At 40.7% G+C, this 13,262-nt stretch overlaps 2 protein-coding genes across 2 annotated transcripts; both read right to left on the bottom strand.

Moving 5' to 3' along the window:
* Window positions 1-1,262: 1,262 nt before the first annotated feature.
* On the bottom strand, window positions 1,263-7,425 carry LOC100822415 (uncharacterized membrane protein At3g27390). Its single transcript, XM_003563885.4, has 10 exons — window positions 7,139-7,425; window positions 4,044-4,152; window positions 3,721-3,913; window positions 3,476-3,612; window positions 2,981-3,269; window positions 2,766-2,872; window positions 2,359-2,533; window positions 2,075-2,270; window positions 1,751-1,991; window positions 1,263-1,659 (listed from the first exon to the last, which is right to left on the bottom strand). The coding sequence occupies exons 1-10, from the start codon at window positions 7,230-7,232 to the stop codon at window positions 1,425-1,427; spliced, it is 1,776 nt and encodes a 591-aa protein (XP_003563933.1). The 5' UTR covers window positions 7,233-7,425; the 3' UTR covers window positions 1,263-1,424.
* A 263-nt stretch (window positions 7,426-7,688) lies between these two features.
* LOC100822103 (39S ribosomal protein L46, mitochondrial) lies at window positions 7,689-13,013 on the bottom strand. Its single transcript, XM_003563884.4, has 6 exons — window positions 12,762-13,013; window positions 12,593-12,658; window positions 11,677-11,751; window positions 8,624-8,753; window positions 8,371-8,493; window positions 7,689-8,230 (listed from the first exon to the last, which is right to left on the bottom strand). Exons 1-6 carry the CDS (start codon window positions 12,941-12,943, stop codon window positions 8,081-8,083), a joined length of 726 nt encoding a protein of 241 aa, XP_003563932.1. The 5' UTR covers window positions 12,944-13,013; the 3' UTR covers window positions 7,689-8,080.
* Between the last annotated feature and the right edge of the window lie 249 nt (window positions 13,014-13,262).

The raw sequence follows: 13,262 nt of genomic DNA, 5'->3' as shown, positions 1-13,262 counted from the left end.
ATTAGAAAAAAAACTGTCTTAGCCTAAATACACAAATATAAGATGTTTTGTAGAAACGGAACAAGTAGCATAGGACAATGAATGTCATGGAGCATTCACGTTGTAGTAGAGTTTTCATTGACTCTGGATATCATTAGTCAACGGTAAAATAACACGTTCAATGATTGCATATTGAAACTAAATTTAGATGATTTGGTGCATGCAATATGATATTGTATAATAAAATGTTAATTTTTAATTGACTCTTAGTCGATCCTTTTCTTGAGAGTCGGATTTTTCATGACCATTTAAAGACGGCTTTTTGCGGACGCCCTTAAGGCTGGTAGAGTAAATGCAGCTACGGCCGTCGAATTTTTTTCCTCAAGAAAATGTAAAAACTTTGTGTCTCGATATTCGGAGTCAATTTTAAATAACAATGTGGGTCAATAATTTTTCTTAGTACGCATATACGGTCCTAAATTCGGAACCTCTGTGTGGAAATGGGAATTTGGGCACTAGATATTTGAGGGTTTTGCAAATTGTCTGCTTTTAACATGACTTCTTTGATATGATTTTGGGGGATTTTTGCAAGGAAAAAAAAACCTTGCCTGGAAGAGGTTTTGCCTCCCTCACATACGTGGCTGCGGTTTTATCAAGTCAGCATGCCAACGTGGCAAAGAATGCGTTGCATATAAGGAAGCGGACAAAATAGACTCCAATGTCAAGTTTAGCATATCAGTTTAATTATTTATAAGTTGATAGACTAAAATAAATATCAATACCAAGTTTAAAGACAAATTAATCATTTGTAAATTGATAGACTAAAATGTATATCAATGACACTTTAAGGAGTAGCCATGCACTAGTATTTTACAGTTTTTCTATTTAGACAAATACAAAATTCAAATGTGGATTTACATAGGGCACGGTTTCCCCGCGACGTTGTCGACGGCGACAACTTGTCGTTATAAGTTTTCCTTCCAGTCTACGTCATTGCCTCAAGCTGCGACCGTCAGCGGATGAACGAGCGAAGGCGTGGAACTTAGAAATGAAGCAACTTGAAGCTCTCTGGATCCAGAAGATTTATTCATTCCATGCGAGTAGCACGAAGCTTAGCAAGGAAGCAACTTCTAGCTCGACCTTAAGTATAGGTCTTACTGATTTTTCAATAAAACTTAAGGCAAAGTTTGAACATTTATATTTAATATTTGACGGAGGGAGCACTGGACAGCATGTTTTTACATGGGATTTAGGTTGCATACATATTGGGGATTTGGACGAAATTGCAGCACTATTAAATCGTGCACGAATAATATATTTTGATATAAATATTTTACAATGGTCTCGGAAAAATTGTTCCACAAATGCGCCTAACTAAAATAAAGCGCAGCAGGCAGCAGAGTGATCTGGGTTTAGGCAAAAGAACTGTCTGCACACCATTGACATCAAACAATGTCAATACCCCCGGATGTACCATTTGATGGACCCTTCCCTTCTACCACATCTTTGTTATCCTGTAATTTTTCAGAGGTGATATCCTCCTTAACCCTTCGCTTAATGTCCCGTGTTCCGTCGATGGCGCCTGCCTCGATGGCCTCCAGGTACAGCGCCCTGGTCAGATTCAGGAACCGTCTCCTGAAGCCCGGTATCCGAGACATATTTCCAACAATCCCTTGCAACCTGTTCGTGAGTTGATTTCACAGCTTCTTTAAGTTTATTGTTGGAATCTGACTATAGGGAAGTAGGAAGTCTGTATAGAGAACTACAGTACCTTCTAATAATTGCTTGGAGCTGAGCTCTCTTCACGCTGTCGCTCGACGGGAAACCACAATCATCCCAATCTGATGGCTTCTCGTTTTCGTTCGTCATGATGAGCTTCCGCAAGCACAATTCCTCATCTTCAGTAAGCTCTAGTTTCTTCATCTGCTCTTTCAGAACAAGCAGTGGTCCAAGCACCCAGTCGATCACTCTGTCTCTCGGCCAATTGAAGTTCGTCACCTCGACATTGTCAGCTGCAATGAAGGGACAAAGATGATGAACCTTGAATATTTAAAGTGGTTAATCTTATGTTAGGCTTCCAGTGAGGCATACATACATATGAGCAAACCATGCGAGTCGTGTTTTGCTGATCGTATCAGACAGTGAAGGATACACCAGGCCGGTAATTTTATGCTCAGCTTTTTCCCCTTTCCTTTGGTTATAAATTGCTCTATATCTTCACAACTCATCAGTCCCTCACTGAGTAGTATCCTTCCATTTATCTCGCAAGAACGGAAGAGCCAATCCCATATCTTTAAAAGTTAAATCAGTAGGAGCATAATAGTCTTAGCTAATTATAACACATAAATATATCGTCCAAGAGAAGAGAGATTGATATACTTGAATGGGTCTTAGTCGTTGGATAGTTTCCATGATTGTCTTTGAACGCTGCAGAACCCTCCTGGGTTTATGGTAGCGATGGTGTTGCTTCTCTGCAGATTCAGCTGCAGTGTTGTACTCTTCTTTGTCGCGGTTGGTCTCGACCTTTGGAGAATCCGCTTTTCGGTACTTGGGCCTGTCTGTCAGAAGTAGTTTACTGACTAGTAGAATAAATTGCTATGCATGGAAAAAGACGGCCATGCAAGTGCCGGAATTACTTGTCAAAATATTACATGTATCTAGACGCTTTTTAAACATAGATACATGCATATTTGGACAAATTTGAGACAAGTAATATGGGTCGGAGGGAGTACAAGCTTTTGACATATGGAACTCTAATCGTAGTGAAAATAACTGCCGAATCACACCTTGGCAAACAAGAGCCTTCTCTTAAGTAAAGAAGATCATTTGTGTATTCATCAAACAATGCTACTGCAGAGATCATGTACGATAATCCCATTTGAAATGAAGCCTCCTGCAGGTGATTACAGAAATACATAAGCAATGGTTCAAGTCACTTATACTAAATATATAAATAATTGGCATTGAGTCATTTGTTTATGAGTAGAAATAATAAAAAGACCTGATAAGAAATTAATCCAGCATGGAAACCAAAAATGAAGCTGCTAAGAAATGATGCAATCACTCCTCCAATGACTGCAAGTGGCCACAATATAATGGCCAAACCAGCGAATGGAACACAAACAGTCTCTAGAAAAGGCCCTTCCCTCCCGACTAGGTCCTCACAGAGTCTTTGCCACCCTTTCAATAACATGCAGGGGCTTTTCCACAATGCCACCCCAGTAATCATCAGTACATCTACAGGAACAGCAACCAGGGCAACGAGAAAGCTCCGTGGCAGGTAAGTCAACCTTGAATTGTAGAAGACAAAAAAATTGCATTAGTACCAATGTGCAAATTATTAACTTCTTCAAGGTGAATCATAATTAGCACCAATTCTTCTCCATTTCCTACAGCATGTATATGGAACATTTTTTATTTTTTTGCATGAATATGGAACATATATAGAGTCGTAAAGTTCATTGAGAGCCTGACAGGGTTATTAGTGATTACATACTTGATGTCAAGAGGTTTTTCATCATCCCCCATTTTCTCAGAGAGATCGTCCATGAAAGAGAAGTAGGAATGGAAGCAGAAATCGGTAACATCATGCACCACCATGCAAGCTCCCCTTATGGTGCTAGCGGTACCATCCTGACATTGCATTATTCTGTTAGCCTGCCACATGATCTTGACATGTACATCCATAAAAAGAAGAATGAACCACATCTGCATTTCAAGTTTCAGCAACATAGTGCATACCAAAAAGCAATGTGACAGCTTGTCGGCGACGCCTTCGCCGACCGCCTCGAAAGTCGCCATGACAGGAGCAAAAACTCCATAACCGATGCCCACCAGAAGGCTCCCCAGAATACCAAGCACCGGCAACAGGACCAATGGCAGCGGCAGAAATTGCACGGCAAGAATCTTCAAAACCGGCCCAATTCGTTTCGTTCTGCAATCCATGTAAGGTTTCCAGTCAAATTTAACCCTCAAGTAATTAGCAAAACTCGGTTCATTTCCGGTTGCCGATCCATAAATAGATAAATGCACACAGGCATCTTGATGTGAGCAAGTGATCATACTTGAGCACGCAGCAGTATGTCCAGATGAAATGCGCAGGCCACAGGCCAACAATGACAGCTGAATCTCCCAAGAAAACAATGATTACGACGACGGGGCCGATCAGGACAGCTGCAAAAGGTAAACAAGCTTGCTTCAGAGGCATGTTAGCAGGTTGTGCATAAACTGCTGAACCACAAGCCATGCATCATCAACTCTACCAGCACATGGATGCCTTGCCGGCAAAGACTATGTACATTGTTGGTAGCAGTTTGTACATGTGTGGGATTTTTGTGGGATTTTTGTGTCATGCAACTTTATTATTTATTGGAATTCTAATATCGGTTACTCATTATGGAATCACGTGCTCATGGTTATATGATGCATGGAATGTATGCTTGTTGGAAGGTACTTAAATACACTTATGTGTTTTTAAGGAAGCTGGCGATTATCAATGGAATACAATATATCTTGTATGAATATTTTATTATGGTTATATGTAAAATACAAGTTGGAATTTTTTATTATGTCTTTATCACATTTTATACTGAAGTGGAAAATCAGTTTCTTAAGGGATTTAAGTACTGATTGGTGGGGGAAGTACGCACTTCAGGAATATTAATTGGAATTTGTGGAATGAGCATGAAATTTTACACCATAATGTACATATACTCCATAGTTAAATGGAGGAATAAAACATTTGGATACTCTCTTGAATTTCCTGGAAGATGCGTTACATACTGTTGTAGGTTCTATAATTAATCACTAGCACAGTCACTCCTTATTGTTCGTGAACTGGAAAGGAATTCTTCTGATGACATTTTGATGGCATGGAATTGAAATAACTACAAAACACACCAACATATATATTTTTTTGATTGGGTATTCTTGTGGATCAAATGGTATCAATTTTGATCTGGAAAGGAAAACCGGTGGAAAGTAGGAACACGATATTTATTATTTTGATCAAGAGTGGAATGATATGGACCCCACGGTAAAACACAAGTTGAACTTTGGAAAATACCTTGCTTAGAATAAGTGGGAGGAATTAACTTGGACTATCATGTGTGTTCCTTGGGAAAGTCACTCTAAATTTTAGAGGAATGCCTAAAGTCATATCAAATGGCTAGAGGTTATCATTAATGTCAACTATGAGTGGATAATGTGAGAAGGAATAAAGTTCTGAATTTAATTTTCAAACTTCCGCAAGCTCATAGGTTGTGAATAAATTTTATTTACAAGGACTTACAGCTCAGTAGGAGTTGTCGATGCTAGGTTTATTACTAAGTGATTCACACAAAGGGAATTTATGTACTTTGTGGAAACTCTTTGTCCTATTGCAATTATTGTTTGGAGGAAGAGGAAATAAAGACAGGTTTGCAACTCGAAAAGATTAATTTATTGTATCGCAACATGCTTCACATCAATGGAATTTAATGTTATGTGTTTTTTCCTAATGGCGGAAGGCGTTCATGTGCAAAGGTATGTTTAATTTTATTTTATTTTATATACTAATGATATTCTTGTCTTATGTTCACAAACATTGATGGAAGTGAAAGCTTGGTTATTGATTATTCCCTACATGTTTAAAAAAAACACATAGATAACAACTTTTAATTGTTTATCTATGGAAAACTGCAAAACCTGGTAAAACACCTTTATGAAGGGAATGATACTTAGCGAGGAATAATATCTAACTCCTAAGGAAAGTATTATTGCAACCTAACCTTAGCCATGTTGATGGAATTATTGCTATTTTGACTAGCATGGAATTATTGGTAAATTTAAAATGGAACATGCATAGAGCATTGGAATTATTTGACATATTTATTACATAATGTCGGAGGAATTATATGAACTATTCATTATGTTTGGTGGCCTCAATGTTCAGCTGCTTGTTTTTTGTTATGCTATCTGGGAAAATGATTTGGATGATTGGAGACCTCCCTACTTCAAACAAAATACACTTTGAGAAGAAATAATTGTTTTTGTTGTAGAGGGAAACAAGATCCTTTCATTTATGAAAGGTTTCAACTTCATGCATCTTGAGCATTGAAGGAAGTCTTATGGCTAAGGGAATTTCTTGTGGTACTTAAGGTTGTGGAATGTACATCGGAAGGTATCATTATTATTTTGATAATGTGGAAGTGCCAAAGTGTTGTTTTATTGTTGATATGGAATTATTACACGATGGAATATGACTTGAGGAATTTATACATACTCAAGGTGTACTTAAGTAAACACTTAAGAAAGATTAGTATTGGAACGCGGTATCAATATACTGGAAAGATGCCATACTCCACAACAAGAGTAAACATATTGAGGGAATGTATCACAATATACGTTGTGTAATTAATGGGTTTAAAGTTTGTTTGGATTTCTAAACGTAGTATTGCATGCTGATCCTTGACTAAGCCCCTTAGTCATGTGGTATTTGGTAAGCATATTATAGCTATGGGTTTACGAGTATTTGAATAATCGTTTTGGACAAGTGGGAGATGGAGATGTGGGATTTTTGTGTCCTACAACTTTATTATTTATTGGAATTCTAATATCGGTTCCCTCATTATGAAATCACGTGCTCATGGTTATATGATGCATGGAATGTATGCTTGTTGGAAGAGATTTAAATACACTTATGTGTTTTTAAGGAAGTTAACGATTATCAATGGAATACAATATATCTTGTATGAATATTGGAAAGACTGCCCGGGCACGTTGATAATCGGAAGGAGCGTTGATAATCGGAAGGAGCTAGGTCATTGATTAGATTACAACCCTAATGTTGACCTACGTGATTAATGGAATTTAAACATGATCATGGCGCATTCCTCACAGGTGCGTGTTCCGAGGACCCACAGTTAGAGTTCCTAACGGATGAACTAGTTTAATCCGGACTCTATCTGGAAACTAGTTTAGATCTGATGATTTAAAACTAGGACTCTTATCTGTAAATGCAGTATAAGAAGGTCCTTGCCTCCTAGCATCAGATTGCGAAATTGTGAACGGCACCACGGAAAAGAGCAGAAGAACAGGGGTAGACCACCAAAAATTTCCAACAAGATGGACATTATCACATTAGAGAAAAGGGAGAGGTGCGGTTGGTTTTTTTATTAACCTTTTGTGAAGCCAAGCAGCAGCAGGAGGAGGAAGAATGGCAGGAAGGAAACGAGGCTCCAGAGCTTGGCGAGGAAGCCCACCGGGACCTGCATGGATTAACACTCTAGCCAGCCAGTTAGTTGCCTCTTCTTCTTCTCCTTCTTCAGTATTGTCCTGATGTTCTGATCCAGAGGGAGACACCGACGGAATCCATCGAGGAAGTGGAGGCGAGGAAGAGGAGTAAAAGGGGGAAAAGAAGAGGCCGGATGCGCTTATCAGTAGCAGATGCGAGAGCTCCGAGCGGTGTCCTCTGGAGCTACCTGTGAGTGACACGTTCTCCTTTTCTGCATGGGGCAGTTTTTAAAAGGCAGCCTAGACTTGAGAGGTCATGACAAGCGCACCTGTCGTCTCCCTGCAGCATCAGAGTCTCGATAGATCATCAACTGCACACCGTTTCAAGACTCGGAGAACGGAAAATTCGTCTGACTTCCGCCATTTTGGAACTACACGAGTCTCGGGAAGCAGCCGGAGCGTCAGAAACATTATGCTGTCGTGTCTGATTCATATTGTAAAGAGGAAAAAGATGGGCTGGAAAGCATCGTTCAGAACTGAAGAAATTAGGATACAGATTACAAACGTTCAAGCGCCATGGCATTAAGCTGGCAGCCACAAACGTCAGGAAATTTGGGAGAACAGAATGACACCCCATTAATTATTTCCCCAAAAATAGCAGGCTACAGCAGAGACGTCACGTTAATCTAAAAGTGCAAACAAAATAAGAGAGGCAGCGTTGCCATGTTTTGACTTCTCTTTCCGGAGAAGCATTTGCAGCCGTGTTTTCAATTGACGATTTTGCAAATGACGGCGGAAACTAGTGCACAGGTGAAGCAGCATGACGCCCAATGCAATGCTGCATGTTCAGCGAGCCTCAGCTTTGTAGCCGCCCCTGACCAGGTTAGAGCTATCTTATGTGAATGATCATCTTGTCAAAGAGCGCCTTGTGCTCCGGAAAATATTCCAGTAACTCATCTTTTGTCACCCACACATGGTCCTCGCATTTACCGATATTGAATTTTGTGGCGCCAATCACTTGCGACTTGAAAAAGAAACGCTGACAGAAGCATAAACACAGGATTAAGAAAATTATGATATGACAGAGAGCATCAAACTACTAGATCAGAGTAAGTACAAAAGTTTAGTATAGCAACTACAGTTATTGTTATTATTTTCTAATGGTGAAATAGAACATACCTTGAGGGATGAAGCACTAGAATCTTCATTTGGTTCGGCGACCATGTGAGCCATTGGAGCATTGCCAACAAAATATGTGTTGTCAAGTCCACCAAGAACAGATTTTAATGCTGACTCAGCACACTGAAATCAAAGATCCAAAGAAACAGAGAAGTGCAGACTATTAGAAGCAAATAAACTGGAACTACAGAACTGAACTACCACATGGATCATCCAATAGAAATTCCACAGGTGATGTTTCAGAAGTGCATACCAAACGTAAAGTGTCTTCATTTTCGTACACTTTTTCTGGAAAATGCCAAACAGGCTTGCCATCAGGAGCCCCAAAAGTGTTACCATACAGAAGAAGATATAGTTTATTATCTAGAGCTCGTTGTAGTGACCTAAAGAAAACATTGGATTAGCACAAGGTAGTGTTACACCGACCGAGCAGAATTGCCATGATAGGGAATACTGATTCATAAGATATTTTTGAGTTTCAGCACATGATGAGAGTTTTTTATTAACAAACCATGTCACATAAAATATTGGTGCATGAGACATGCATATCATCTTTGGTCTCGGCGCATCTTCGTAACTGCTGGTGGTCTGGACAGGATAGGCGAGTTATCGACTCACATGGCAGCAGGAACATAAATGGGTTGAGTTCAGTGCACTGTTAACGTCACAGTTTGCAGATATCTTGACAAAAGTTTCTCTCAACAGCACCAGTCAGAACATTCTCCCAATGTCCCGTTTCAACTGAGAAGAGATCTTAGGACAACTCTATGCACTCCAAATGCATGGATGCCTAGACATGAGCGTGAGTGCATGCACTCACATACCAGCTCTTATTCCATGTATTGTCCTACGTAGCAAACACATACACATAATCCTAACTTCTTGTAGCTCGTTACTCAAATGCACGAACGCACGTATGTACTCCCTCTGTTTCTGAATCTGAAAGAATGAAGACCACACATTTCGAGGTTTAACTTTGACCATCAATTAGACCAATAATATGTGGATTATCTGTTACAAATTTTAACCATTGGAAACTTTTTCAAATATGAATCCAATGATATAACTTTTGTAGCACGTAACCCACATATCATTGGTCTAATTGTTGTTCAAAGTTAAAGCTCGAAATGTGTGGGTGCCATTCTTTGAGAAACAGACGTAGTATCTATGAGAGCAATCCAAAAAATGTGTATGCAGTTTTGCTTCTATCGTGTCAGAGCAGATTCTAGCTTAACTATGGGAGAAAGCCAGCAGTCCATTCCCAGATCTTCTTAGTTACGCTATGCTTTCAAGGGTCATGCCAAAACCACCTGTCGATCTTCCCCGAGTGCAAATGGCGGCGATGCGATTGAATTGTCCTTCCTTGGCTGGCTTGGTCTCTGTTGTGATCTCTAACATATTATGTAGGCTCATGTGGTAGCCAAAATAATTGTGGAGAACCTCTCTCCTGGCAACAGGATGAGTACGCTGCCACAAATGCATCCAAGGGGACATTACCACAAGTTAAAAGCCAACACTCTCAAAGATGTCAACGAGCCATCTTTGATAAGATCCTAGTCCTAACACCATTCGCAATCTCAACCACCATGACGACCATGGTCGCCAAGCAGTCATCATTCCCGACCTTCATTCAAGCGCTGCTCCTCAAGGAAAAATGACACGACAATAGCTCCAAGGCAATTGTTGCCACGGAAGTTAGTGTGCCTGGATGAAGGTTGGGAAATCTGACAGCCAATGGCGAAGGCACAAAAAGAACCGTGTGGCCAATCGCTTAAAACTTCTAGCCTTCTAGGGGGAGGATAGCCAACTGAGTCTATGATATAGAAGATTTGCCACACCAACCAATGCTGATTCATAAGTATATATGGCGTATAATGCAGGGGGTGGTAATATAAAAGCTTACAGGCACCTAGATCTATTCTAATGCACTGCAGTTGCGAAGATGGGCCACAGCATGCATGTGACACACAAAACAAACGAACAGGTCCATGCACAGACATCTATGTGCATGGCTATGTTCATACATTGCATGTCACATGCATGCGGCTGGCTGTACTCCGCCTCCACGCTGTCATGCATATCCATGATCAAATGTTGGACAGCTCACATCACATGCAAGCTAGGTGACTTCACTCACAGCGGCTGCCTCCGCAATTCTCATGCATTAGAATAGGTCTAGGTGTTGGCTTCACTTGTAAGCTTTCTATACAACTGACCCTTGTACTTGTACATATATATACTGCATACAACAGTGTAAGGTGTGGGATATCTTCTACAAAATATCTTTTCACTAAGCCTCAAGATTTATGGTTTAACTATTCTGGTTGTAGGGGAAAAGATAATGTTAACCATATCATTTGGCTAATGGCTACCATAACGAGGTTGAAAAAGATATATGCAGAAATCAAGCCATATAGACAAGAAAAGACATAGTAATTATATTGCCACAATCCGGTATTGACGGGAAGTGTGGAATTGCCTAGGATATTGGGGTCTATCTGCAGGTGTGGCTAAGAAAACTAGGACCAGTCCTTAGTTGAACACTTGGAAACCAAAGGAGATGGATACATGTGTTTGATGTTAACAATGTTGATAGCATAGATCGAACGGGATGGAGAAAGAAAGAAGGGTGGTGGAGAGCACAAATACCATGCCAGTCAAAATGATAACTGTGCACACAACATTGCATTACTCTTACAGATTCTCCTTTCAAACTTTTTTTAACAGATACTGACATACAGGAATGAGTATTGGTGCAATCAAGAGTATAATGGAGAGAAGTAGGGTCAAGTGGGTATGTTTGTTACATAGCAAAGTACTGGTAATGGTAGGTTGATAGCAGGTGCATGGGTCCATAAACTCAATTATAGGCTCCAGGAGCAATGCATGTGGGCATGTAGAGCATATCACTAACAAAAGAAAATTGTGACGAGAGAATATTACTACCATGATATTATAGTTTCAGATTTTTAGAATAAATAGTTCATTAGGTCTAAGGTGAGGACCAAAGGAAATAAAAAGAGGGCACCTGGTAATGGTATAGTACATGTACAGCGGATTAGGAATTAAAGCAGTTCGCTCGCTACAAGCTTGGAATGCAGCTCAAGTATGTAAGTTAGGTATCCTATGATACTATCAAAGTAATTGGAAACACTCAGGACAGCTCAGCGGCAATAAAACTTAGCACATGCTTACAAGACAAGAGGATGATTGACACTGGCAATAACCACAAATCTTCAAGGAAGTATGCAACCAAGCAAGCTAGGTTGAGAAATAAAACAACAGGAATGGAAGTTCCAATCTTACTTTCGATCATTTGCTTTGTCAGCTTCTGTGATTCTTGGAGCAGGTACATAATCTATCTGGTAATCACCCTTACCTCTACGCACAAAAACAATCAAATTATAATGTATTTGACACCCAATGAATATAATGACAAGAGATGAACTTAATCAAAACCCATATGCAAATATTCTATTATCACATTTGAGTTATTGTATATTCTCAAGCGCCTAATGAGACATTCATGATCCATGTGGAACAGATAACTTTGGCAGCAGTCCGATTTCTGGTCATATACGGCTACGCCAAGATCAGGATTAATTCACATGGAATGGGACCCACATCCTTTCCTGATGTTCCTTAACCATCATCACAGATCAATCTGAACAACCAGAGCATTCCATTTGTGTGCTGTGTGCAGGTTCCATTTCATGGTTATTACTTGACCATTGGCACCACAGTGTAATATCCCCAAAAGTTTGTTATTTGACTCGGCATAAATCTCAAGTTAACATGAAACGGCTACTGGATGAACTTTTTCACTATATTTTTACCCTTTTGGGTCCATGCATCTTTTGCACATAAAGAATTGCAACTATTGCTATTACTTGTACAACTACTACACATATTCACTTACAATTGCTCCCCATATTTACCTGGTAAATGCTAATCATAACGCTGCTTAATCTGTTAATATTTCTCTCTCTTGATTTTTTTTATGCGTTATCATATGAGACTTATGCCAGCACGCTCGGATTTTATGCTACCCACAGGTACAGCAAAGAAAGAGAGTTACTTCTTACCACATAATGCACTTAAACCCATTATTCGATTCAATTTGGCTAAACTTAACATGAGGTAAAATCTATATAACCAGAAATGGGAGACGCAAACTAGCTAAAAGGGATACAAAACGGGAGGGGAGAAAACGCGGGGTCACCTTGCGTCGGCCTTGCCAAGAACATCGTCCGGGTACTTCCGCTTATATTGCTGCCCCCACCGGAACCTGACAAGGAGAAGAACCAGACCACGCGTAAGCGACGAAATCAGCCTAACGACGAAACAGCCCAAGCTACGAATCAAACGAGAGACGAGCAGATCTGGAGTACGAGAATTCTTGGAAGGCGTAGACGACTGGGTGGATCTTGGGGATGACGACGGGGAGGCGCTCGAACAGCACCGACGCCACGATCTTCCCGTCGACCCCTGCCGCCGAGGGCGGAGACGAGCTGAAGCCTCGTGCCCACCGGAGCGACCGGAGGGGGAGGCTTGCCGTCGATCGCGGCGGCATGGTGTGAGATGGGGGCGTCGGGGTTGGGGTTCGGGTCGCGCCGCAGGAAGTGTGGGCGGAAGGAGCGTGGAGAACCCTGCTTAAACCCGGGTCGTGGGCCTTGTGCCCTTCTCCACGGGCCGCATTTCTCCCTCTGGTTTTCGTCATTTTCTTAAAACATTTTTTAGAAAAGTTCAGCGAAGCAAGTACAGTTGATAGAGAAAAAAACCTGAGTATAATGAGCTGGAACCGTTGGGGGATTCACAACGAAGCGGCAGTTCGAGAGCTACGCACGATGGTGCGTCGTTTTGCCCCCCCGGGTGCTCTGCCTCCAAGAAAC

Source organism: Brachypodium distachyon, chromosome 1 (assembly GCF_000005505.3).
Source record: "Brachypodium distachyon strain Bd21 chromosome 1, Brachypodium_distachyon_v3.0, whole genome shotgun sequence".
Taxonomy (NCBI): domain Eukaryota; kingdom Viridiplantae; phylum Streptophyta; class Magnoliopsida; order Poales; family Poaceae; genus Brachypodium; species Brachypodium distachyon.
This window is presented reverse-complemented; position numbering and strand designations above follow the sequence as displayed.